The sequence below is a fragment of the Furipterus horrens genome, unplaced genomic scaffold, assembly GCF_987537825.1.
Source record: "Furipterus horrens unplaced genomic scaffold, mFurHor1.1.pri manual_scaffold_9, whole genome shotgun sequence".
Lineage (NCBI taxonomy): Eukaryota > Metazoa > Chordata > Mammalia > Chiroptera > Furipteridae > Furipterus > Furipterus horrens.
The window spans coordinates 45,227,476-45,255,454 of NW_028327179.1; the positions used below are offsets into that span (position 1 = coordinate 45,227,476).

Consider the following 27,979-nt stretch of genomic DNA (forward strand, 5'->3'; position numbering starts at 1 on the left):
AATGTTACAGAAAATGCCCAGCAAAAGCTTCTTAATTTGAACAGGGCTAAGAATCAGCTTGCAAGTAAGTTCTATCTCACAGAAATATATTTATGCAGCTTCTAGAGAAACAAGTTGCTTAAAGTCCCACTACAACTGGATTTTTTAAAAGTCTGCTTTTGTCATTTTGCTTTATGACAGATGTTTCCTTATCCAATGGTGAAAAGACAGGGATCAAAACTTGTACCAAGAAGAAAATTGAAATGCCCCCAAGTTTATTTGTAACTGAAATTTTGATGTAATAATTAAAATTATTTTTTCAATTTTAATTTTTGACAAAGAACTAGGATTTATTTAATAAATTTATTCCTGATCTATCTATAAAGATATTTTACTTCATTTTTCTATTGCCTTTAATTGACTATCTAATTTACTCTTAAGTGATTTAATTGTTTAATACAGCAAGATAAAGATGGCTTTATTTATAATATAACATAGCAATCATTGACAATAAAATATTAAAATTAAAGAATAGATATAGGTACTGTCTTTACTCCTTTCACTGCAGAATTCTTTTATTTGAAGGTTTTAATATCTTGGGAAATACTATGTTCTTTTCCAAAATCTCTATGTGTATGGTTACAACACAAATCTTTAGTAGTATGGCACCCAAAATAATGCCTATGAATGCAAAGGATTTCAAAAACACCAAAAAAGAAATAAAAGCACAGTATGTAACAAAGATGCAATAAAGGAATTAACATATGCAAAGATTTTAGCTTTTAATAGGTAAATCTACTTTAATCTATTATGTTAAAACTATTAGTTAAACTTCTGAAATCTGATTGAATGAGTGGAAGGAAAAGAAAAGTTTAGCCAAATTAAATGTTTGGAAACTTCAACTTTGAGTACTCAGTGTCATGTACACAGATGGAATGTTACAAGGAATTTAATAGCCTATAGCCATGAATTACCTACATTAAAAAAACATAATGCCTTTGTCTCTGCTATAAATAGAAAGTAGGCACTCCCATTTTCTAGCATGCCTTAAGTGAGAGAAAAAGACATGAATTTTATACTAAATTACTTCTCTTCCTCTAGACATGTTGTAAAAACTACACAAAGTTTTAGAACTACATATGCAACTTTGTCCTGGGAATCTGAAATTTTTTCTCTTGAAAAGAAATAATCTTTCTAATAAAAATGTCTATGATTTACCAGTTTTTAATAGTGGTTTACCTAGAGTAAATCCTAGTCCTCTTTATATTTAGTGTTGAGGAGTAAAGGGCAGGGTGGAGGGATGTGGGGGTTATCTGTAGTGCCAAAAAAAAAAAAAAAAAAAAAAAAAGAAAGAAAGAAAGATAGAAAGAAACATATCAGAATGAAAATCAGAATGCTAAGATTTGCCATTCCACTGAAGGCATACATCCTTCTCAGCTGACCTGATTTCTTATTTTGAGAAGTGAACAAGGACACAAGGAAAATATACCTTTATTTGTTTATTTTCAACCTAAGCAATTTTAAACTTCTAAAATTCAAAAGATAAAATATTATATTAAACCTCAATGACAATAAAAATCTAAACACCAGAAACGTTCTTTGGTTAATCCCTTCATAAAAATAAATAAATTAAAAAATCTAAAAACCATAAAATTGTTCAGATTTAGCACCTATATATGGACAAAATTCTTACTTTTTAAACAAATACATACTGTAATTTTATTCAAGCAAGTTATTCTTGATGTGTTTTAATATTACAAAATAATCAATTGTTCAACTCATAAAACCATTTCATGTTTAAATTATAGGATCATCCATAAGAATGGTTACAGTGAGCAAGAATGCATGGAGTTCAAAGCAGTTATTTACAGTAATACATTGCAGTCCATCTTGTCTATTGTGAAAGCCATGACTTCCCTTGGGATTGATTATGTAAATCCAACAAGTGCAGTAAGTATGCAAATAATTACATCTTTAGGCCTTACAATGGAGTTTGAGCCATAAAACAGGACTTCATAAATTTGTAGTACTAATCTATACAAAAATTTAAGAATACAAAAGATGAATTATGGAAACATTAATTCTATTTAGTTTGAGATTTCCTATTTTCCTTTAAATGAAACATTTTTTTTGACTGTGTGCTATAATCTTATTCAACATTAACTGTCCTAGTGATCAAACTTAATGTAAAACAATATACTATATTGGAGAAAAATAATGGTTATGTTTGCTAAATACAAAAGCATTTATTCTATAAAATCAAACTGCAGTATCTCTACATTTACTTTCTTAGTTTAATTGTGAGTCATTTCATGGAAACTTTTTAAAAATAAAACACTACAATTATAATTGTTTAGAGGTGATTACAAAGATTATGTGGCACAGGGAAACAGTTATTTTATAATGGTTTTTTAAAGAGAATTCAAAATTATGTGATTAATTAAAATGTTTCTATAGTAAATATACTCAAGTAGTCATAGTTTTGTTAATAAGGCAGCAATTAAGTAGTTTCATTTTTCTTTTGTTTTATATTTTGTAATATAATTACTTTATATTAAAATGCATTTAAAATTCACTTGCTTTAAAACAGTTTATGTGCAAGCATATAAAACCATTTTAGGTGACAAATTAAATGTATAGTATTATCCAAAGAAAATATTTAGCCACATTAAAAAAAAAAAAAAAAAAAGAGGAATTGTGTACAATGACCTCACCCATTTCCATATTCCTCTCCAGAAGCAGCTGGCTGCATCCAGATGTTAATTGAACTTTTTCCATAGTAATTCTTAGATACGTTGTTATATAAAAATAAAAACTAGAGAGGCACAGTATAGTAATTATGGAGAAAAAAAATGACATTTGTTCTTTTATCTCCCACACTTTACCAGTAAATTAGATCATGTAGTTTAGCTATTAGAGTGAAAAAAAAATTTTTATGCTGCTAATATTTTTCTTTCTTTTTCTTAAAGCATAGTTGATATACAATATAATGTGAGTTTCAGGTATATAACATAGTTATCTAATGTTTATATACCTTGTGAAGTAATCACTACAATTTAGTAACCATCCATCGCTATACAAAGTTAATTTGATACTATGGGTTATATTTCTTACGCTGTATATTACATCCCTGTGATTTACTTATTTTATAACTGGAAGTTTGTACCTTTTATTCCCCTTCACCTTTTTTACTCCTCCCACATAAAAGTGAACTCATAACCTATTTGTCTTTCTCTGTCTGACTTATTTTACTTAACATAATACCCTCTAGGTCTATCCATATTGTTGCAAATGGTAAGATTTCATTCTTTTTTATGGCTAAGTAATATTCCATTGTGTGTGTGTGTGTGTGTGTGTGTGTGTGTGTATATACGCGCGTGTGTGTGTGTGTGTGTAAAAACCTTTTTTTATCCATTCTTCTATCAGCAGACACTTAGGTTGCTTAAATATATTGACTATTGTGAATAATGCTACAATGAACATAAGGATCCATTTATCTTTTTAAATTTGTGTTTTTGTTTTCTTCTGATCAGCTACTCAGAAGTGGAATTGCTGGATCAAACAATACTTTCTTTTTATTCTTCTTCTTTTACTTTTTCTTTTTCTCTTTTTTTTTCTTTTGAGGAACCTCTTGCTACTAATTTTAAAGGAAATGGTAAATTCCATTTAGTTCTGCCACTTTGTGACAAAGAGCATGGAAATGTACTTCGTTTGTAAAGCAGAGTCAGGAGTTCTGTTAGCCTCTCCTTCCATTTTTAGCTTACCCCACAACTTGGTTCCAGGAAGCCAACTGCTTCTTTAGGTTACAGTGTTTCTCTCACATGGAAAAGGGGAACTTGAAATAAATGAACTCCAATATCCTTTCGTTTTTTATCATTCTATTATTTAGTGATCATGTTTTTATTCAAGGCTGTTCAGTTATTACTCTGACCCTAGCATTTCCTATGAACTTAGGATTTTGAACTGGCCCTTAAAAGACAACCTGATATAATTCCCTTACTTACAGATGTAAAAAATAAGGGCCACAAAAGATTAGCTATTTGGTCTCTCTTAAATTGCTGGAGTTTAGAGCAAAACCCAGTTCTCCTGGATTCTATTAGAGTACTTCTTATGCAAGGTATTTTGTAAAAATATTTGTAATAATTACTTTCTTTCTTCTACACAGTAATAATACCTGAAACAGGTGTTCCTTCTGCATTCACTTGAGAATAATTTAATGTGTTAATTTGCATGAGTAATATTTCATATATTTGCATCACTGAAGTTGGAAATCACAGCCTTGCCTATTGCTACTTATTTAAGTATATTCTGTGCTTCACATAGTCCAGTGTTTGCAAATCAATGATGCCAGTAATCACTAAAGACTTGAAAGCTGTTGGTTGAGAGTCTTGGCGATCTGGCATTCAGGTGGAGTGAAGATAATAGACTGTACATTGCGCCATTATGCTAACTAAAACATAAAAAGAAATGTAATTTATCCAAACTGTACATTGAATGGAATAAAGAGATTAATTTAAGCAGCACTTAACAATTAGCACAACTTCTCAAAAATAACCTATGCTCTCAAATATCAAACATAACCATTGTCATGTAATACATAACTCATATTTTTATTTAAGCTAACATAAATGATGGCAGTTTCAATCACGTTCTTTAGTGTTTGATTTTAAGATTGACACATTTTCTGTATCTGGTTTAAACTGCATATTCAACAGATTGATTTCTAAAGAGTTGACCTATGTGTAGTCTTCGGAGTTCTGATTTCCTACAGCTTTCTATTTATCTTTTGATTTGTTTATTCATACCAGGTTATGTTTTCCTACATAACCATGTGTATGTTACCACACAGATTAGCACTGAAAGAGAAAGAGTCTTGACAGAAAATTTACACGAGCTTTTTGGTCACTGGTTCTGTATGTTTACACAAGTTACTTAATGTCTAATTTCAGTCTCTTTATCCAAAAATGTTAGCACTTTTCTCACCGAATTACAATGACTATTATAGAACAAAGCAGAAACATAAGAAATCCATTTAAATACAAAGTATTGCAGGATATAAGCTCCCAATAAACATTAGGTACTATTACTTTTCAGTAATCACTTTGAACATAGGCAAATTAAAATTTAAGTATTGAAGTCTGCACATTTAGCATCATTTGAAAAGATAATTTTCATTAAACTGTCAATATTTTTATGTGGAAGATATCTGTCTGGGCACTAGGGGTATGCTGAGAAATCAACAATAAACAAGATGGAAATAGTATTTTCCCTCAAAAGAAGAACTACTCATATTGAACAAGTGATTATAGGTGGCAGCTATCTCAAAAGGGCAGCACAGCTGGATCTGGAGCTACTCAGTAGTTCCTCCTCATTCTTTGAAAGAGATACTGAGAAAGAGAATACTATTACTAGTGGGAATGGGGGAGAACTCATTAGTTTTATTTTGGAAATGTTGAGTTTGTATAAGTTCTGTGAGATCTCTACATGCGTAAGCAGTTGAAAACGTGCACTTAAAGTTCAAAAGAAATATTTTGGGTGGACATCTAAATCTTGCTGTTATTGGCAGACCTTTACATTGTGGTGTATAATTACACTGAGGAAGTGGATGGGATGGCAGAGGACAAGTGCTTAAATTGGAGAGGGCATTAAAGAGAATAAAGATGTAGGTAAAAGTATTTGAAAAACTGTAACATTTTCTGGTCATTTGAGAGGAACAGGAAACCATGGAGGAGAGGATGGAATAGCAAGAGGAAAACTAGGAATTTGTGGAATCACAAAATTCAAGACAACTTTGAATTCCAAAGAAAGGTTATATACCTTGAAAGCTTATATACATTGAAAGGTCAAGTATGAAGCATATGTGGAAAGAATCTTTTTGGTTTAATAATATAAAAATCATTGGGTATATAATGAGAGATTTCAGAAGAGTTTTGGATGCAGAATGCCCTGAAGTGTGTTGCGAAATGAGGAGAAGATATGGGAACAGTTTAAGGACAATTTCTGGAGCTATAACTGAGAAGTAGGAGAGAGATAGGATTTGTAGTTAAAATAGGGCTTGTTCTTACTTGTTTTGGTTTAATATTAATAGACTAATTTCATTAATATGATGCTTGTAAAGAGAGTAAAGCTAAAGAATCAAGAAGACCCTTAATAAAAGCATGTAGTAAATTTCTATTTACATTTTCTGAATATTATTATATTCTACTTTAGAACACCTAAAACATCCACTAGACCAACATAAAAGAATGCTAGAAGTTATAACACTTTTATCACACAATCTGGGTGTTTTTGTGACCATTTTGATGTAGCACCCTACAAAGTGAACTCTACAATCTGGACCAAAGAATATCAATTCCAAAAGACAGTCTATGATAAAAGTTCTGTAATCAAATAAGTTTAAAATACATACATACTATTATTCAATATTACAACTTCTTGGGAATTTGCAAATAATACAAGTGGTAAAAGCTATGAAAATCTGCAGCAACAAACCTGGCATTTTGAAAACTGGCATTTCCCAAATTATTAGTTATGATATTCTTTCCTTCATTTGATAGATATTTTCTGCAAACTTTGGAGATATGAATCTAGGGTTTCATAAGTCACTGGTTCTGTAAGTTTAGACAAGTTACTTAATGTCTCTAATTTCAGTTTATTTGTTCAAAAATGTTAGTAATTTTCTCACTGAATTACAGTGACTATTATAGAACAAAGCAGAAACATAAGAAATCCATTTAAGACAATTATGAGTTTCATGAAGTTCAAGGACCAAATGAGCTCCCTAATATTTATAAAGAAGTTCTGGGTAACCTGTAGAGAAAATACATATTTTGCTTTCTAAGCAAGTTCCAGAACTATGCAACTGTGAATGAGCCATTCTAGAACCACCAAAATTCCCACAATTTTCCAAATAAATCATAAGGAAATAAAATTTCTTCAGGATGCCTGCCACTCATACCCCCTTGGAGCGATAGGAAAAATGTGGGAAATTATTGGATATCCCTTAAAGTTTCTCTAGAACACAAAGTCTGAGTGAATTAGCATATTTATTTTCTTGATTCATTCATTCAACAATATTTTAGGTTCGTGTATGATGTATTAGGTTCTGCTCTTAGTCTTAAGGATGCAGTAATGAACAAAATAATAAAATCTCTGCCTTCAAGTGCTTACAGTCTACTATAAAAGATACAAAATAAAAAAAAATGAATTACATAAGTATTAATAAGTACTATGAAAAAACCAAGGAGTGTAAGCGGCTAGAGAGTAATGAAAGAACAGAAAAAGGGTGGCCCTGGCAGGCATCCTTGAGGCAGTGGTATTTGGGAAGAGACCTGAAAGAAGCAGGAAGTGAGCAACAAGGAGGACAAGAAAGAAGCTCCGAAATGGGGGCTTGGTGAGTTCAAAGAATGGTAAGAAGTCCAGTGGTTCTTGAGAAAATGGGGAAAGGAAGAGAAGAAGGGAAAGTGGGAGGGAGAGAAAGAGAGAGAGAGGGAGAGAGAAATAAGGGTGAAAAGAAAGACATGGGTCAAAACATGTAGAACCTTGTGAGCAATACCAAGGGATTTGGGTTTTATTTTGAGTTTGATAGGAAAGTACTGGAATTTTTAAAATATGACAGTAAGATGAGCAGTAGGAGTTCAGTTAATTGATTTGTCTGTTATGTGCAAAACAACTTCTCATAATACCTGTTCATTTGATGTTATATATTTTAAAAATTCAAATTTGTTTGGTGGGCCCAATCCCTCAAACACATGAATTTTGATTCTTTAAGTTACCATATCAGCCCTTTAATAATGAAAGAACTTCAACAATAGTAATGCAGAATGTCCAATAAGATATTACTTACGTTGTTTTTTTGTTGTTGTTGTTTTTTTAACTGTATATTGCCAGAGATTCTCAACTCAGGCTGCACATTTGTGTCACTTGAGAGCTTTTTAAAAAAGACACCCAGAAATTCTGGCTTATTTTGTTTGGGTTGAGGTCAGTATTTTTAAGAAGTGTGCGTAGGCTCATAATACGCAGCCTGATTTGAAAATCAGCACCATCAACTTCAGCTATGAATTTAATAAAGTAAAAAATAAAAATTTAGAAAGGCAAATCGATAGGAATTGTTTGTTCTCTGGGAAGGTTCTAGGATTGCTGTGGTCATCAAAGAGGACTTTGTGACATTTACATCTTCATGGTGAGACTATGTTCATGATATCTATACAAACAAAGTGTATTTAAATTAAAATGGAAATTTAAAAAGAGAAAAACAGAAGTGTATTAGCTTGGTTTGTAAAGTTACGCTAACTGGGCATGTAATTTTTTCCTGTAAGAACAAAACTGTTTGAGCAATTGTTTCATTGCATCATTTCTTCTAAGTGATGTTTTCATAGAGAAAAGAGGGAGACAAGATGATGCAAGCAAAAGTAACTGGATCATATTTTGCTGGCTTTGTGGTTCTCTCTCTCATCCAACTAATCAGGAAGAAGGATTTAAATCTTACCCTGTACTGATGCAAGAAAATGGGGTCAACTTTGATTTGGTCCATTTGAAAATTTTGGCTTAATGGTCATTTAATCAATCTGATTTGGCCAAAAAATCTCAATGTGAAGAAAGACAAAAATAAGATGTTTAGTCTTAACGGATCCTCTCTCCAACATTAGAAAACATATCCTTAGTTTTTCATGCAAATGGCAGTTTTAATAAAACAGTGAAATAAATGGCATCAATTAAAAAAATAATAAATTAAAATGTATCAGAAAACCAGTAGGTTCTTACTGGACATACTCCTGACATTGCACAAAATATATCTGGGTTTGACTCTTCTTCTGATGCTTATTGTCTTCACTGGTTTGTCAAATGAACTAATTTTTGAGTCCCCATTTGTAAAATGGGGAAAAAATATAGTGTCTATGTGACTGTTGTGAGAATTCTATAAGATATTACATGCGCTAACTATCTTGAGAGTTAGCAACATGTGCAGAAGAGTGTGAGCTTTAGAATCTGATGACCAGAAGCTGAGCCCTGACTTCTTCATTTGTTTTGTCTATAATGGTCAGTAAGTATTCTGAAACCCAAAATCTTATTCTTAAATTTTTTTCTCACAAAATAGATTCAGTAATTAGTTTAAATAAACTGTGGACTGTATTATTTACTCAATGTATTTTTATTTCTTCCTGCTCTTGTCAGCTCTAACTATCTCATCTAGACTAACACAATGCTTGCTTTCTATTTTTTTAAATTTTCTTTAATTTTATTAAATGTATTGACATGACATTGGTTAACAGGGTCATATAAGTTTCAAGTATACAATTCTATGATACATGATCTATATATTGCATTGTGTGTCCATCACCCAAAGTCAAATCATCTTCTGTCACCATCTGTTTGGCCTTCTTTACCTTTTTCCACCCTTCCAGTCCCTTCCCAGTGGTAACCACCTGTGTCTATCTGTGCCCATGAGTTTCAGTTTTATATTCCACATATAAGTGAAATTATGTGGTTCTTAGTTTTTTTCTGAGTAATTTCACTTAGCATGATATTGTTAAAGTCCACCCATATTTTCCCAAATGCCCTTCTCTTCTCTTTTTTTCCATAAAGTCTGACCTCTACCCTATTAATTTGCCATGAAGACATGCACTTAAAAATCTACATAGATGTTCAAAACTTTGAGTGGATAAAAATGTTTACTATTACTTATTTATATGATTAATCTAAATAAGGCACATGATGGCAAATAATGTTGTGTATCAATTTTTAATATAATTTTAGAGTATTGAGTTTTATTTTCCATTTTTGTTATTAATTTTATATGGTATTTTTATTTCCTAGGAAAAAATGGCTATGATAAAAGAAAAACCAATTTAGATCAGACACATTATCCTTTTACAAGCATTTTGAGCATCTGAGAGCTCAATGGACTTAGCAGAAGTATTATTATCTCTTTTCATGTCATATTCAAAAGTTAGTTATATATACCAAAATACCCTAATTATTAAATTATAATATTTAAATATATTAGTTTTTGCAATGGAGAACTCTTCTGGTTATAAGCCAGTGATTATAAGAAACTTTAGTTTTATTAACCTTAAGATATATTGAATAGATGTTCAATGAGATTACTGCCTAAATAAATAATATAAAATCATCCTATTGATCCTACCATTTGTGACAACATGGATGGAACTGGAGAGTATTATTCTTAGTGAAATAAGCCAAACAACAAAAGACAAATACCATATGATATCACTTAATACAGGAAACAAATGACCAACACAAACAAAAGAGCAAAATCGAACCAGAGGCATGTAAACAAGGAGCAGACTAATGGTTACTGGGGGCGGGGGGTGGGGAGCGGGGGGAGGGAGAGAGAGAAGGGGTGAAAGTAAGGGAAGGGTCTAGTCAAGGAACTAGTGTAAATGACCCATGAACATGAACAACAGGATAGCGATTGACTGTCGGAGAAGGGGTGAGTGGGGTAGTGGGGAGGAATGCTGGAAAATGTGGAACAACTGTAATAGAAAAACAATAAAAAATAAATTAAAAAAAATTATCTTATTGAAGTGCTTTCTTTTTTTAAAAAAAAGAATGTTTGTGGGGGGAGAGAAATTAGGGGGAAAGGAGACAACTGTAATTGAAAAACCAAAAAAAAAAAAAAAAAAAAAAGAATGTTATTTCAAATAACAACACACTTTTATTCTTTTCATAAAAACATTGCTATAGGAAGACCAACGACAACTGTATGCGATAGCAAACACTGTGGATGATGGTGGAATGACGCCCGAACTGGCCGAGGTGATAAAGCGACTCTGGACAGATGCAGGACTTCAGGCCTGCTTTGAGAGGTCATCTGAATATCAGCTCAATGACTCAGCGGCTTAGTAAGTGAACACATTTTGACTGGAATTGTAGTTGAAATATTTAAAATTAAGAATTATATGTGTATACTCTGCATTTGTAATCACAAATGAGAAAAGTAAATGGCTTTACATTTATTATACTAACATAAAAAGTAATTCAAGAGAAACAAAAACAATAAAAATGAGATGTAAAAAAATATAACCAGGGGAACATTTTAAATAACAAATTTTGAAACCATTTTCCTGAGAGGATCTATATGTTTTAAATATGTTCCCTGAATTTAAAAGAATCAATCATTTTGCATTGTGCTCAATATAAATGCAGACTAGTGACATGCACAGTAGGTTTGGGGCTGTTCATTTCATTTCTATTCATGTTACTAAAGAAATGCTCCAAAGTAATCTTATTAATGACATACTTTGCAGTTTTTTAGATTCAAGGAGCATGATTCAGAGTTCTAGAAGTATTGATATTCACAACATTTGTACATTGTGGAATTCTTTATGAGTCTCAAGAAAAATTATATAACTTTCACAGCTATCATCCAGTTAGCAATTATCAGCCAAAGGGAAATTAGGAAGCTGTGACATTATTTATAATTTTATTATTAAAATAATTTTGAGTTTCCATTTTAATAAGTGGCTCTTATCCCATGGTCACATGCCTACAATATGTGTATATATGTATGTACGTGTAAATATAATTTAATTATTCTATTTTTCTGTCTGTGTATATGAATATGTAAAAAAAAAGTATAGAGGCTTTTGATGAACCCCCAAGAGAGCACTCCATCAGCACTTAAAAAAAAATGTTAAAGTAAAAATAATGAAAGATTTAAGGACAAAACAATAAAACTTGCATTACACTTCAGATTTTTAGTCATAATGGGCAGAAGGATTATGGAGAGAAGACAAACCATATAAATTCTAGGAAAAGATAAGTCTTATGTGATTACTCATTCACATTCATTTTAAATTCCAAACTCAATGGGCACATTGTCCTTGACCAATTCCTGTCTCACTGATGAAGTAGAGAATGAATATCATCCTGTGATTACGTAAACTTAAATAACTGTTTTTGTGTGTCTCAGTACCTAGTCACATTTTAATACTAAGAGGATTCTTTGTAGTCTAGAAAACATTGCTTTCCTATATGAACCATTGACAAAAACATTCACAATTAATAAGAAATTGAAATATGTAATGTTTTTATAAAAAGTTGCTTAGCACAGTTCTGGAAAGAGGAAAAATATTAGATAAATTAGATAGATGATAGACAGCTATAATTAGTTTTATATATGTATTATTGATTAAACATGATTTTCCCTTAAAATACTGTAGGAAATATATTTACAATTATATTATCATGTTTACCAAACTCTTTGCTCTTTGATAGCAAATATTTCCATATTGTAGTCAAAATGGGCACATAAAATGACATTTTACTGTATTTTCTAGATTTTTTAATTTTAATTTTTTTCTTTGTGTTGACACATAAAATGCATTTTACACTGGGACCATCATATGGATTCATATTAAGAGCAATTTATTCTTCAAATTAAACACATGTACACAATATTTACACCCATCTTGTGAATGTTCCTGATAATGTAATGCTTTTTATCTATCCAGATTAATTTTCAGGGCAGTAGAATAACAACAGTAAAGTTGATTCCACCCACCACCACCCTCACACTGTGAGAAATGCTCACAATAAAAACCGGGACACAGGACTTGAGCAGCAAAGCAAGTGAGGTGTTTATTCACGAGTCCACAGAGTCGGGCACACCCTCAGCCAGGAGAATGTGCGCCCCAAGTAGACAATGAAAAATTGTTTTATAGTAATGCGATTAGCTCTCCCTCCCCTCTCCTTCTCCCCTGTTTCTCCATTACTGGTTTCTCCAGAGTTACAATCTAACGCAATTTTCTAAATGCCCCTATTGTGATTTGTAAATATGTTACTACTGTCAAATACCTTCTACTAATTTCCCTTTGTCTGGTGATGACTATCTTTCCCCCTTCAGGATACCCCTTTTGCGATTTGTAAATATGTTACTATTGTCAACTCCCTTCTCCCATTTTCCCTTTATCTGGTGATGACTATCTTTCCACTGGTTTGGGAGTCACTATTTCCTTGTTTCTCACAACACCATATCTAAAAAAGATTTAACATAAAATAATTTTTTTTAATGTTAACTTTTTTGTCTTAAGCATTCTTAGAAGGAAGATTAAGTAAAAGCTTGCTGAGAAAAAATAGTTGAATGGCTATTTTTTCTTCCAAAAATTAACCTCAGATTTTATAAAATCAGATTGGTATTAATCCATGTCTATTTCATATGGGTTATATAAAGCAATGGTTTCTTTCTTTTCTTTCCTTTCTCTCTCTTTCTGTCTCTCCCTCCTCTTTCTTCTCATCTTTCCTTTCCTCCTCTTTTTTCTTCCTTCCTTCCTCTTTGTCATTTTTAGTGAAAGTGAGATATTTGTTAATCTCTCAAACATACAGATCCTTCAAGTTGAAGCTAACAGAGATGAGTACTAAACAGTGTAAGAAAAAAATAATATTGTTTGTTGGCAACATAGCACCTCCCCCACCAGAGCTACTAGCAAACTGAAGGAAAGTGCCATGGCAGTGGAAAACAGGGGAAATAATTTAATTAATACGTGATGGTTTACTCATTGAGGCTGTCTAGTGTGCTATTGAAATTCCATATGCTTTAAGATTTAACATAGACTTGACCAGGAAAAATAGTATTTTTCCATGAATAGAAAAAGAATCAGATTTTTAAATATTTTATTGTTGTTCTATTATGGTTGTCTCAGTGTTTCCACCTTTGCCCTCCTCTGCGGAGCCCGCCCCTGCTTCCACAGTCAATCCCCTCCCCGTTGTCCATGTCCATGAGTCATTCATACATGTTCCTTGACTAGTCCCTTCCCCTTCTTTCATTCTCATCTTCTCCCCTCTGGTTGCTGTCAGATTGCACCTATAAGAGAATTAGATATTTTTAAGTGATTTGAGTTATATATATTTAGGGCCTCTGATTTGGTTTAAGTTTTATCCCAGAGGCTTGAGCACCCAAATCCTATATTTGTTCATAAAAACAAACATTTTAAATGCAAATCTGTCACTCTAACACTTTTGCTTTGCTTGAAATGATTTATATATGTAAATAAAATACATTAAAATGTGTATTTCTTTACCAAAGCATTCATTTGGCTATTATTAAAATGAATTTACTATCTATCATGGCAGGTACATTTTTCTTCTGTTTTGTTTTGTTTTTGCCTCTGCATGAACCAACTGACCAACAATATACCTACCACTTATGTAAACTTTATCCATAGGGAAGTCACAAAGGAATTTGATTAACAAAATAAAAAATAGACAAACTAGAAAAATATTTTAATATTGTCTTCTGATATGTTTATATCTTTACTTTTCTAGTTTTTAAAGAAAATTAAACTTTATTAGACTAAAACATGGTCATATATTTTCATATTATATGTGTGTGTGTGTGTGTGTGTTTCTGAAGTGTGTCTTATTTGTTCTTGGCCAAAATCCCTTTGGAGTACTTACCTATTCTAAGTTTATTTCAGCTTAAAAGGAGAAAGATCCTTCTAGAATAAATTATCTATGTTGCTGTTGAATTTATTTTTTAATAAATGATTAAATAGCTTTACTTTTTTAAGGCATTATGTTAGGTGTTAAGGCATAAACAGCTCTTCAACTTAGTCCCTACAAAAATTAACTTTTAAATAACTAATGTTCAGTTGGATTCTACCTCTCAAATTCTATCTCTATGGATGTAAATCCATCAACATCTTCTTATTTAAGCTATATGTGTAAACTTGGTTCAATATAATGGCCAATTTTGTCATAAAAACCTTACCAGTCTATTACTATCTCTATTTAATATTTTCCCAGAAATAGCCATATTGCTAAGTTTCTAAAGCCTTTGTATCAGAAGTCTAGAACAGCGGTTTTCAACTGTTTTTAAAGCAATAAAACATTTATTTTAGTCTAAAGACATTATCTGGTTTCAAGGATGAAGCTAAGAGCAGTTTCTTTCCTCTGATGTAGCAGATTCTTCTCATAGAGCACACAGTTTAATCAGACTTATTTCTGCCTCTCACCACTCCTAGCTCCTATAAGCAGAAAGAGGATAATATTTAGCCTTGAAACAGTAAGGTTTTTAAATATGGCCTCCAGGGAGGAGTGGGACACACTGATGCACTGATGGAAGAGTAGAAGAGGTAGGAGTGGGTACAGTGTGTAGGCTTAGCTTTCTATCCCCAAGAATGCTGGCTCAGGGGTGGGTCAGCAATTTCATGAATTAGTTTCAGTGTGAACCAGCAAGAAAGCAAAAGTTTCTTAAAATTCAAAGTGTCTAAATAGAAACTATAACATTTTGAAACTAGTGATCATTAGACCAGTGATCACCATTACAAAGTAGCATTTTTTGGATGATGTAAGTCCAATAAAAAGAAATTTTCTCTCAAATATTTATCTATACACCAGAAAATCTATCACATATGCCTCATAAAATGCAAGCTAAGGCAGTATTTATCTGTCTACTTTTAAAAGAGTCCCTCCCCGACCCCCGCACGGGTCAACTGTGTCCCACACTCAACACCCCTCCCACTAAGCTTCTGTCATTGTGATGAGCAGAGTTTGAAAATCACCAGTCTGGAGTTTAATACTATTAATGGACCCTAAACTACACCAACAGGAACGAAAATCATTTGTACTAAATCCTGGTGTTTTCAAATGCAAAGTTAAAAATATATATGCTATTTTATTTTGTTTGTTTTTTTATTAGCTACCTTAATGATTTGGACAGAATAACATCTCCTGGATATGTCCCAAATGAGCAAGATGTTCTACATTCTCGAGTAAAAACAACTGGAATCATTGAAACCCAATTCTCCTTTAAAGACCTTCATTTCAGGTATAAGCAAATGCCTTTCCTAACCATCAACAGAAAATGGGTCATGCTCAATACTTCTGCACAGAGAAAAGCTCTAATTCATTTTCCAGTGCAATGAGTCCTTGCCAATGCTCACTAGGCCTAGTTTACTTTCAGTACCACTGACCTTTATTGCCCTCTGTAGTCTCGCATGTGGACTGTCATCCTGAGCCCCATAGTTCCCTCCAGAGCAGGTGGAAGCTAGAGTTTAGTTTTCTCATACTTGAAACTGATACCCTACTTTTAAAAAGGAAATATATTTGAATAACATTTAAGCTACAGGTGTCAGAGGTCATATTTCCTTTGCCTTTCAACCCTACCCTTTGCTTGAAATATTCTTATTCTTTTCCTTAATTTAAAAATGCAAATAATTGAGAAGAGAATTATTTGAATATGATGTTATTTACTGGAATAGTAAGGTCTAATTTCTAAGTATTATTTGTTTATAAAAAAAATGAGTACACTATTTTTCTTGCTATTGCATTATCAAGATCTTCAGTGAAATTCCGTTGCAAAATTACCCCTTTACTATACCAAGAAATACCTTATAGAAATCCATATTGTAGTGTTAGAAAGTGTCTCTTGACACTTCAGCACCTCTCCCTATCAATTGTGGATAAGATGGAATATTAAACATTAAAACCAGGTTCCATATGTAGCCTTTATTAATGAAAAAGTCACTAAAGTATCATGAATAAAGTTATTCATGCATGCAATAAGAAAAATAATTTTAAGTAGAAAAACTATAAAAATGTGGCAAGTTATTTGTATCAATTTATGGAGAAAAATTTATTTTAGTGGGATAAACATTTTTAGGTTTTTTAAGTATTAAAATTGGTAAGACACAATATCTAATTAGAATAGTTATTACACAGATGGCCAGAACATTTTACAAGTTAATATGGTAGAAAGCTCTTTAAAATTTATACCTAAATTTCAAGCCCACAGATAGTTAATTCTTTGAAGGACTGCAAAGACTGGGATCAACATCCCCTGTTGGCAATGTAAGCAAATTTTTCTTAAGTCCTGACATCACTGTGGTGCATTTCCTCTTTCGCAACTATTTCTCCAGTCTCATCGTCTTTGATCCAGTTTCTGGGGTTTTCCTTTGGAAATTCAAGTTTAATTGTTTCTCTCTCCTCTGCCTCTCCTAAGCTTATCAAAGCATTCTTGGCACGCTTGCCTTTTCTTTCTTCTCCTTCCTCCTCTCCAATTTTCTCACTGAAACACAGACCAGAAACTAGGTGTAGGCCTCAAGTCTAGTCCTTTCAAGATTCCAACGCATGTTCTCCATTAATTAACAGCAGTTGTCAAGGAACAAAGGTACCTTTTCTTTACTAATGAGTTTGTTGCAAAATCCTAGCAGAAAGTTATAACTTGTTGTTAGCATATCTTACATAAGCAAATAGAATTTTCCAGATCCTAGATTGTCTTGCTCATAAGTCAGTTTTGAAAATTAATGTCACATATTCAACATCAGGAAGCTCACAACCCTGGTCATTCTCTACAACACCAACCAATTTAGTATTTTCCCAGATATAGGCACCATCATAATCACCTTTTTTGTTTTATACAGCTATTCCTTGAACATTCAAGCCATAGCACTGTTGTACTTGCTGTTCTCAGTCTAAAATGCTCTGACCTTGAATTTTTGCAAAGATTGGCTTCTTTTATCTTAAGTCCTCAAATCAATGCTATCTCCTCAGGGAGCCTGGCCACCCTATTAATCATTGTTGCATATCCCTGTCACTACTACACGCAGCAGTGTGCTGGTAAACATGTAAGAACAAGCTTGCAGGGGCAAGGGGAAGAGGAAGGCTGATTTGTGGTCTTTGATGATTTCCTTGTGTAAATATCCTGACGATGGCCAGTTTCAACCTACCAATATGACATCACTAACATAGAGTTGGGAAGAAATACAAATTAAAAGCTCTTACTAGCTACGTCAATATGAACCAATGTCATAATACCATTGATATATTATACTACTTTCTTTTGAAAAACTTATCAATTATCAGATTGCCTTGTCTTTTTTTCAGCTTGCTCTTTTTGTTTCTGTTTCAGCCTCATATGCTCTGAGCTCCAGGAGGCCAGGGTCCATGTCTGTTTACAGCTCTGTCTTCTGTTATTATCAGTGTAGATAGCACAGAATAGGCATACAGTCAATTCTTGCTGGGTGAATAAATGTACTATTTCACTCTGGGTACATTATACCTTCACTGTAACATAATGAACTAAGCATTGCTATCTTTATGAAAATTTAAGAATTAAGAAATGGAAGCTAAAACTAGGTGAAATACTTCCCCAAGATCAAACATACAAGTGCTAGAAATGTGATTAGTATGCACAAATTTCTAACTTCAAAGATCACACTTCTTACTGCACATAACTAATAAGCTATGAGTAAATTGGGGTGAAAACCATTTGTTTTTTATAAAGTAGGTACTACTAATGTTAGTCATTCATAATTCCCTTCAGAGAGAAGAGGAAAGGGGGCATAAAATTAAACAAAACCCTGTTGGGGAGATATCTTTGAACTGACAGGAATCTATGGAACTTCAAAAATCTGAGTCTAAAACTAAATTGGATGATTGCCAATGAACGCACAAAATCTCAGAAATCATGTTCATTTTCTGGAATATCTGTTTCACTCAGTATCAAATATAAATAGATTCAGAAATTTATAAAACAAATATTCTTAATAGGCTACATTTGCATCAATTTTTTAAAAACAGTATTTTAAAGATATATTTTCCTCATAATAAGCCTCTTCAGATTGGACCTCTAAATCTCTATTGGTACATGGTCTTTTTTTTTTAAGCCCTTTGTAGTTCTGTGGTTAATTTTGTACACATTGTCTTAAGTCATATAGGTATGTGTTCTTCTATTCTACTTTCATATACTTCTGGTTCTTATGGAGGAATGATAAAGATTTTCCTAATTCTTTATTACAGTATCAATGTCAAAATGTAAGATGTTTGTAAATTGGATTGTGAAACACAGCACTTATTTTGAGGTAACATTTTCCACACTATGCAACTACTACCTCTTTGCCATCCACTAAAACCAATTTTCAGCTATTTTCTTTTCTTAATACATTTTGCTTTCTGATTCAAGAGGGTAAGTTACTTAAGGCATCTTCTATAAGGAAGAGAATGAAGGGAATTTCTCTACAAAACATTTTAAACAAAATTTTTAAATATTTAAATTTTATTATAAAATATTAAAAAAATACAATCATAGGTTTTCTTATGGAATTTTAAAAAATTATTTAAATATGGTATTAACAATTATGGGTGTTTAGAGACCCTGGCTCCCTAATGGTTGTAAGGCCTTTTGATTCTGTTTTAATAATTAAGGAATTTAAAATGACTTCTGTGCATATACTTTATGTCTACAAGTATCTACTCTAAATTTTAGAACTGCACATCAGAGAAAGACTTGATTAGGTCATTTTGTTCTGGCTGTGAAGTGATAACACAGATCCACCTGTTGTCCCTGTCATACAGAGCCATCTTAATAAGTTATACCAATTGTGATATAACCAAACATCTTGAATAAATCTCATTCAACAGGATAGTTTAACATAAATTTCTACTCAGGTTGGATCTTATTTTTCTGTGGTCAAATATATAGATGTCAATAATTTTTCCAAGAGAATCATATGTTTATAGGATGAGCAAAAACATCTTACAAATAAATTAGCTGCAGTAGCATTATTGATTTTTAGCTATCCTATGTTATATAATGATTTTGAAGCACTATAAAAAGCAGGCTAATAATAATCTATTTGATATGAAGTATGAATAATCCTGTGAGGTAAATATTTAGCCAATTGTTATATAAACCCATAAAACTCAAAAGCTTCCCGTTTGTTTAAAATAGACTATAAATTCAACTGATTATTTAACTGTTTAATATAAAGTCATAAAACTCCAATGACTTGCCCTATATTAATGATATGGGCAATTTAACAAATTATTGAATTTTAGCTTTTACTGAAAAGCCTGGCCAGTCAATTCTTAGATGCATCATATATTTTAAACATTTAAAAACTTTTTTTAAAAATTAAGAATCCTACCTTAAGTACCTTACTTGATAAGGAAATATATTTTGCCAAAAACAAAACTAAAAATCTTCACCCAAAATGAGAACTGCAAGTTCCCTTCAATATTATTATGGCATTCTGGTTCCCTTAACTACTTAGGGAAATAAGGGTGTTAAATCTGTATCGCATGTCTATTTACCTCATTTATTGTCCATATAGATTTACCCAAACCAGATGTTCATGAGCAAGTGTATATGTTCTTTTCTGGTTTCTATTTTTTGTTTTTCACAGAACAGTCATGATGGAATATATACACACCCATATATAAAATTACTTCTTCAGTGAAATATATAATAAGTAAAAGCTCTTCTTTGGTAATCCCCCCGCTGTCGCAGTAGGACGTTACGCTTTACACCTCTAACATAAGCCTCAAGTTAACATTTAAAGGAAACACTCAAGTGAAAAAGTGATGTAAGAAAAATAAATTACTACAACAGCAGAAAAGCAGAATATAACTTTTCTTAGAGATAACATAACACCCAGAAGGATCAATGTAAAAACAAAATTCCAGTTATTGGTCTTTTTTGCAATTGAGCATTTCAACTCAATGTGTTCATTACTAGGGACTCTGTAAAAAACTGTTTCTAATTTAAAAAAATATATCAGCATGAGAGAAATAAGATTATTCTCTCTGAGGTAACATATTTGCTTATAATGCAAGAAATCTGAGAATATTCTCAGATTTGCAAGATTTAAATATATCTGATTAAAAATATAAATGTGATTAAATGAAGAAAGTATTCACCAGAATGGATGGAAATAGGTTAGTTGTCCATTAAAGCAGGGAAAAGGAAGCTCAAAACAAATGCTAACAGGACTAACTCAAGCCCTGTTTTGTGGGGAAAACTTAACAAGATGTCTTGTGAATTGGCTCCTATGACACCATCATTCTTACTGTGGAATTTGAAAACCAGGCTCTCAGTACAAATATCCCATTCACCCAGTGGTTTTTGTCCTGGTGCCATGATTAGTTAGTTCTCTGTTATAGGATACCCACCATGGAAGCAAATCCAAGGAGAGGATTAGAGCCAAAAAGGAAACAAGAATTATGGAGGTTCTCACATGTTAAAATCTAGTGGATGGGAATACAAGGAGCAGTTTTAGTTTGAAAAAGCCCACCATAAGTTTAAACCTAGTGATCTAATGATACATACTCCATCCTCAACTCACCAAGTTAACCCACAAGTTAATGCACCTTTGTCCAACCACGTATCACATTTCTTTGCCAACAAAATGATCTATCATCTATTTACATATCATTAAAAAGAGAATGTGTAACACCTAGAATCCAGACTGTCTATACCATCTCCATTAGAAAAGTAGAACAAATCACCTAAAAAGGGGAGAATTTGCCCAGTAACCTGGGAAACTACTGTCTGACCTGGGGAAGAAGGAAACTCCCCAGAAAAGATAATTGCAATTTACTTGATAAGGGTTTGAAAATTAATTATAGAAGTATATCTTATTTGGGGATTTCTGGTCTAAGTAAATAGATTTAAACTGAATGAGATTCACAACAAAGCTTAACAACTTCCTCAGCATAACTACCATTCCCATAGAACCTATTATGGTGCCTGTTACATAGCAGCTTCAACAAAAATTAGTTGAATTAATAAGCCTTGGGTTAGTTGCTTAAAAGGCTCACATGAAACATAAATAATAATTGTACCTGCCTTATAAGTTTATGGTAAAGTTTAAATGAGTTAATTGTTGTAGAATGCTTATGCCTGGTAAATAGTAAACTCTTATTAGTTGTGTTGTATTAAGATTAAAACATTAATTAGTAATGTGGGGATTTATGGAGGAAATAAAAGTTATGATCCAAACTATTTTTATTTATCCTACATTCTATAGTTAATTTCAATACATGTAATTTTAATAAAACAATAGATAAAATTCTATTTTTCAAAGTTTGAGAAAAGACTCAGATTACTTTTATGGACTAACAAAACATTTGAATAAAAACTTAAAGGTCTGAATGCATATTTATTATCCTTGCTTTAATAAGAATGTTGACTGATTTTTTTAAATTAAATTTATTGGTTAATTTTTTTACATAATAGAACCTTGAAGTCAAAATCCCGTTCTCTTCCTCAATTTATATTGCAAGTCTGAAACTGCAGAGGTTTTGGTAATTGGTAGCACATATAATAGTCTTTATTGATACAATTTAAATTTTCAAACCACATGACTATTAAACTCTTAAATATTAATGGACATCTTCTCTTTCAATCTACTATTGAATGGAGTGATTTTACATTGATGCATATCTCTCTATAAACCTATCTATCCACATACAGGGTGGGATAAAAGTAGGTTTGCAGTTGTTCATATGGAAAATAACACAATAATTATTAAGTAATAATACAAGAATGAACTCTGTTTTGTAAACCTACTTTTCCCCCCACCCTGTATATACACACTGTATATATTTGAGGAGTTTTAGTTCTATATATCTGTTCTCTACTTGGTTCATATGTGAAGGGTGAAGTACTAGAGATATACAATGTATAGTATTTATGATTATCTTCAGTAAGTCAACTGATCAACATTTATTATCCCAAGTATAGATATTGTCTTTGAAATTGCTACATAGCTTGGACGCTTCTTGGCAAAATCTTATTGTTAAACTATTACAAAGTCACCATAATTAATTTCTTTGCCTCTAGTTTTTACCTCATCTATCTTCCAGCCCCAGATCAAAGTGATCGAAACAATAATAGAAACAAAAAATGTTATTTCCCTATGAAAACTCTCTCATAGTCCCCCAATGGCTGCGATATAAAATCTCATCTTCTCATGTAATATAAAAGACCCAGTAAATGTATTTCTAGCCTAACACCTCAGGCTTATTTTTGCCTGCTTAAATCCTTTGCTTTTGCTGTTTCCTCTGTTGCCTCTACTTAGAACATTCTCCCCAGACAACCATTTGTCTCAATCCCCGAAATATAATTTTCTTAGATTTTTACACAAATATCATCTTCTGCATTTCTTACTCCATTTCAAATTACAACCCACTTTCTGCACTCCCTGTTGTATACAGATATACTGTCTATTTACAAACACATACACACATAGATACACACACACACACACACACACACACACTCCACTAATACCACCACCACTACCACCAGATTAGAAGCTTCTTGAGATTGAATCTCTAATGCCTTGTATGATCAATAAGTATGTGTTGAATAAATGAGTAATTATCAGGTCATGTTTCTCAATTGTTTTACCTTAACCTTTATGTTCCCAAAATATACATTACTTATTTATCTCAAATACACCATGCTCTCTCATTCTTTGACTTACACATGCACTTTACATTAAAATACTCCTTCCATCCCATTAACATGGAATATACTCATTTATGTAGCAAATATTTATTGCATGTCTATTATGTATCAGGCATAGTGACACTGAGGATATAGTTGTCACTAGTACAGATAAGGTCCCTGCCCTCATGAGGCCACTATCTTGTAGGGACATAATAAATATTAAGCATGTAAAAAATAAATAACCACACCAATCAACAATTGATTATAACAATTACTATAAATAAAATAAAGTGACTGGTGTGATAGAAAGTAAACGAAAGGTAAAGAGAGTCTTCTTTGTTGAGGAGATATTAACACTGAGACCTAGTGAGAAAGAAGAAGTATATATAAGAAAAAAGAGAATCATGTCATATGAAAAGGAGATAGACTGTAAAAATCCTGAAATAGCAAAAAGTTAGGTTTATATTAAAGGAACTGAAAGAATAGTCTTATGATTAACTGTATTTAAAAAAGGAAAGTGGTATGAACTAAGCTTGGGTAGGTAAACAAGACCCAAAGCAGCTAGAGCCTTGCTGGTCATTAAACCAGTTTGTATTTGATCCTAAGGGGAAAAAGAAGCCATTGAAAAACAGAACTCTTACAGTGGCCCTGGTCAGATATGTCAGTGGCTTATACAAGAGGAAAGGAGTTGAAAAGAAGTGATTCAATTAGAAACTACATTTTGGACATGTTCCATATGGATATTAAGGGAAAGAGAGATTAAAAATTTAGCACCTAGTTTCTGTATTGATTTGCTATGTCCACAATGGTGCCATTTATCAAAATAGAAATACAGAGGGACTGCCAAATTTTCAAACACTTTCTGATCTCTTAGGCTGACTTAATTCTTTCTCTAGGCTTACATTCCACCTTGTATATTAGGATATTTATTAAATGTTATAATAATTATTTGTTGTTTTCTCTACAAAATGGAGAGCTCTTTGAATATAGTGACAATATCTTTCATCTTTGTGTCAGTAGGTCTAGCACAATGTCAAGTGCATGGATTTATTTCTGAACTCTCTATTCTGTTCCATTGTGTCTATGTATATTTTTATGCCAAAACCATACTATTTTAATTAATATAGGTTTGTAGTAACTGTATAGTTTAAATCAGGAAGTAAGATGCCTCCAGCTTTCTTCTTCTTCTAGGTTACTTTGGCTATTTGAGTCTTTTGTGGTTCCATACAAATTTTAGGATTGTTTGCTTTATTTCTTTGAAAAATACTATTGGAATTTTGATTGGATTACATTGAATCAATAGCATAACCATTTTAATAATATTAATTCTTCCAATCCATGATCAAGTTCAATAATTATTTGAATGAATGAATAAATGAATGTAAGAAGAACTAAGCAAATAGCCAAGAATTATACTATTCAGACTATGAAAGCTTTCGGTCTTCTTGTGGATTACATTAATTTAAGACTATCTATAGACTTTGGTCAAAATCTCCTACAGCTAATTAATTTCTTACTAAAACTGTAAACTACTTTAATTGCCCACATGTTCAAAGTCAGTATGTGAATTATTTTACTATAGTTTGCATAAATTTTAAAAAAAGGGAAAAAAATGAAATATCTTTTTTAGCTTTTGAGCTGAAAATTGGCCAAATAAGACTTATTTTATAATCAATAAAAATGAAAAGAATACTTTTTAAAGACATAAAAGTATCTCCTTGTAACTCCAAATGTTAATTTTAATGTGAATTTTGGAGGGTATTTGTAAGATTTGTTATTCTATTATTTTCATTTTTTTTAAAGAATGTTCGATGTAGGTGGACAGAGATCTGAGAGAAAGAAATGGATTCACTGCTTTGAAGGAGTAACATGCATTATATTTTGTGCAGCACTCAGTGCCTATGACATGGTCCTAGTGGAAGATGAAGAAGTGGTAAGTCTAAAGGCAAACTAAGGCCAGGGTGAGAGACAAGCATTTTGTTTCCCATATTACTATCATGTTTTCCAATCAGGCCTTCCAAAATGTTATTTCTAGATCATTGTTTATAATACTCAATATTAATATTTTGCAAATAATAATTCTACACATTCTCATCTCTTCAACCAAACAGAACAGAATGCATGAAAGCCTTCACTTGTTCAACAGTATCTGTAATCACAAGTACTTTGCAACGACTTCCATTGTCCTGTTTCTCAATAAAAAAGATCTCTTTCAAGAAAAAGTAACGAAAGTGCATCTTAGTATCTGCTTTCCAGAGTATACTGGTAAGATTCTTTTCACTTACAGAGTAGTAAATTCTTGTAGGTATATACATATTCCTGTCAATATCTTGACATGTAATATTTATGAGGTTGAGACTTATGATAATTTTTTAGTTATGTGTATGATCCAAACTGGAAAGAATCTTATAAAAAGGAAACCTCTCTACACTGTCTGCATTAAAGCAAAGCCCTAATGAATAAATGGGAGGTGGTTAGATAGATGGGGGTTGCTACTCCATGTAATGTATCAAATGACATAGCAAACTAGTATCTTAAACACTATAATAGGAATGTTAAAATCTTATTTCAAATTGGAATTTTTTAAAAGATTATTTTAAAATTTATTTATTCTTAGAGAGATGGGAAGGAAGGGAAAAAGAGAGGGAAAGGAACATTGATGTGTGAGAGAAACATCGACCAGTTGCACATGCCCCAACTGGAGACCTGGCCCACAACCCAGGCATATGCCCTCCCCGGGAATCAAACTGGAGACCTTTCACTTTGCAGAAAGACACCCAGCGAACTGAGCTGCTCTGGTCAGGGCTCAAATTGTAACTTTTAATGTTTCCTAATGAAACCTTGTAATGTTGTTTTAGATCTCAGTGGCTTCTCAAAGTCTGAATTAAGTTTCTTGAAAAACAGCATAAATGAATTTGAGAATAGTGGCACCTTCTTTTTTTCCAATTTTCCTAGATCTTAGAGTTTTAGTGATGATCCTGTTAAATGAATGGTTATAAATTTCAGGTTCTATAACGGGTTATTTTCTCTTTGTAGACTTTTTAAATATAGTTATATACTCTGTTGTCAATGAAATATGATAACATTGAAAAATTTATGATTTAAACACAAATACAAGCCTGATTTCACCATTTGGTACATGGGTAGCCCAGATGTTACTAGAAGCATGGCATTCTGTCACAATAGTTATATGGCTAGTCAATAATCAGTGTTAATATCTTTATCTGTATTTATAAATATTGATTATATATCCACACATTTATCATGTTATTAAATATCATGATTCTATATTTAATATTACAAATTAAATATAGACTCATAATAATGCTTTCTCTTAACTACTAGAATTTACTTCTGTGAGCAGTTTTTAGTTTAGAACAGAAAGTAGAGATCCTATATACTCCTTCTTTCTGGTCAGCTCCCAAATTTCCCCTATTAACATCTTGCATTGCTGAGCTACATTTGTTATGAATGATGAACAGATACTGATACATATTAACTAAAGTCAGCAGTTTGCATTAGTGCTGCCTTTGTGTTGTACAGGTCTATGGGTTTGGCCAAATGCACGTCAATATCCACTATTACAACATTATACAGAATACTTTCACTACCCTACAAACTCATGTGCTCCATCCATTCATGCTGCTCCCTTCCCCACCTCAACCCCTGGAAACCACTGATCTTTCCACTGTTTCTACAGTTTTGCCCTTTCCAGAATGTCATATAGCTGGAATTAGACAGTTTACAGAATTTTCTAACTTCTTTAAATGAGTATTGCATTTAAAATTCTTCTATATCTTTTCATGGATTGCTAGCCCATTTGTTTTTATTGCAGAGCAATATGTATTTTATTTTATAAACAAACTGTTTTTTTTATCCTTTCACCTACTGAAGGACATTTTGGTTGCTCCCAGTTTGGGGCAATTTTGAATAAAGATGTTATAAACATCTACGTGCAGGGTTTTGTATGCACAAAAGTTTCTGCGTAAATACCTAGGAGTACAGTTCCTGGATTCTATGGTAAAACTGTGTTTAATTTTGTAATAAATTGTCAAAATGCCTTTCAAAATGGCCACATCATTTCGCATTCCCACCAGCAATAAATGAGATCTCCTGTGGCTTCACATCTTTGCCAGCTATTGGTGTGGCCAGTGTTTTGGACTTTAGCAATAGTACATTGTTTTAAAAATTGTCCTTCGTAGAATTTCTTCCTAGTAACAATAAAGCAGGGAACAAATCTTATCTCCCTGGAAAATCTTTAAGCTACTGCTCTATCCTGTGCCAGATCCCCACTAAGCATATTCTGTCATAACACCATCAGCAGGTCATTTTTAGGTGCTCTGTATTTGCTGGTCTTTCTGTTTATTTCTGCCTTTTCCCAGTTGATCCATTTTGTGTCCTGCTACTAATCTAAACTTTCTCAAGCACAGCCTTCTTTGGTTCTTTATTTACCTCTACTAAAACATCAGTCAAGTATAGTTCTCTATAATCTTACATTTCCTATTTTAGCTACTTTGTTTGGTTAACAACATAGTCCATAATTTAGCCCATATCATCTTTTCTACTTGACTTACTACAATCCCTCTACAAAAACTGCTTATTTTCATCCAACCAGATTCTCCAAAATGCAGATTTACTTCTCAACCCGACCTTCAAGTCTAGTGGTACAGCCCATTCTCACTCTCACTTTTGTTTTTCACTTAGAAAATTTATCTGAAGTCTTTTAGCTATTTCTCAAGGCCCAATGCAAATATCATCTTATTATGTAGTCCACTTTCTAATTTCTATTATTCTTCATTTAGT

At 32.3% G+C, this 27,979-nt stretch overlaps 1 protein-coding gene across 1 annotated transcript in view; it reads left to right on the top strand.

The window, feature by feature from the left end:
• Positions 1-27,979, top strand: part of GNAT3 (G protein subunit alpha transducin 3) — a 46,124-nt gene that overhangs the window by 17,629 nt on the left and 516 nt on the right. The window contains exons 3-7 of the mRNA XM_090286721.1: positions 1,788-1,929; positions 10,687-10,844; positions 15,641-15,769; positions 24,980-25,109; positions 25,288-25,441. Coding sequence (XP_090142847.1) covers positions 1,788-1,929; positions 10,687-10,844; positions 15,641-15,769; positions 24,980-25,109; positions 25,288-25,441 — 713 coding nt within the window. The remainder of the gene's footprint in view (positions 1-1,787; positions 1,930-10,686; positions 10,845-15,640; positions 15,770-24,979; positions 25,110-25,287; positions 25,442-27,979) is intronic.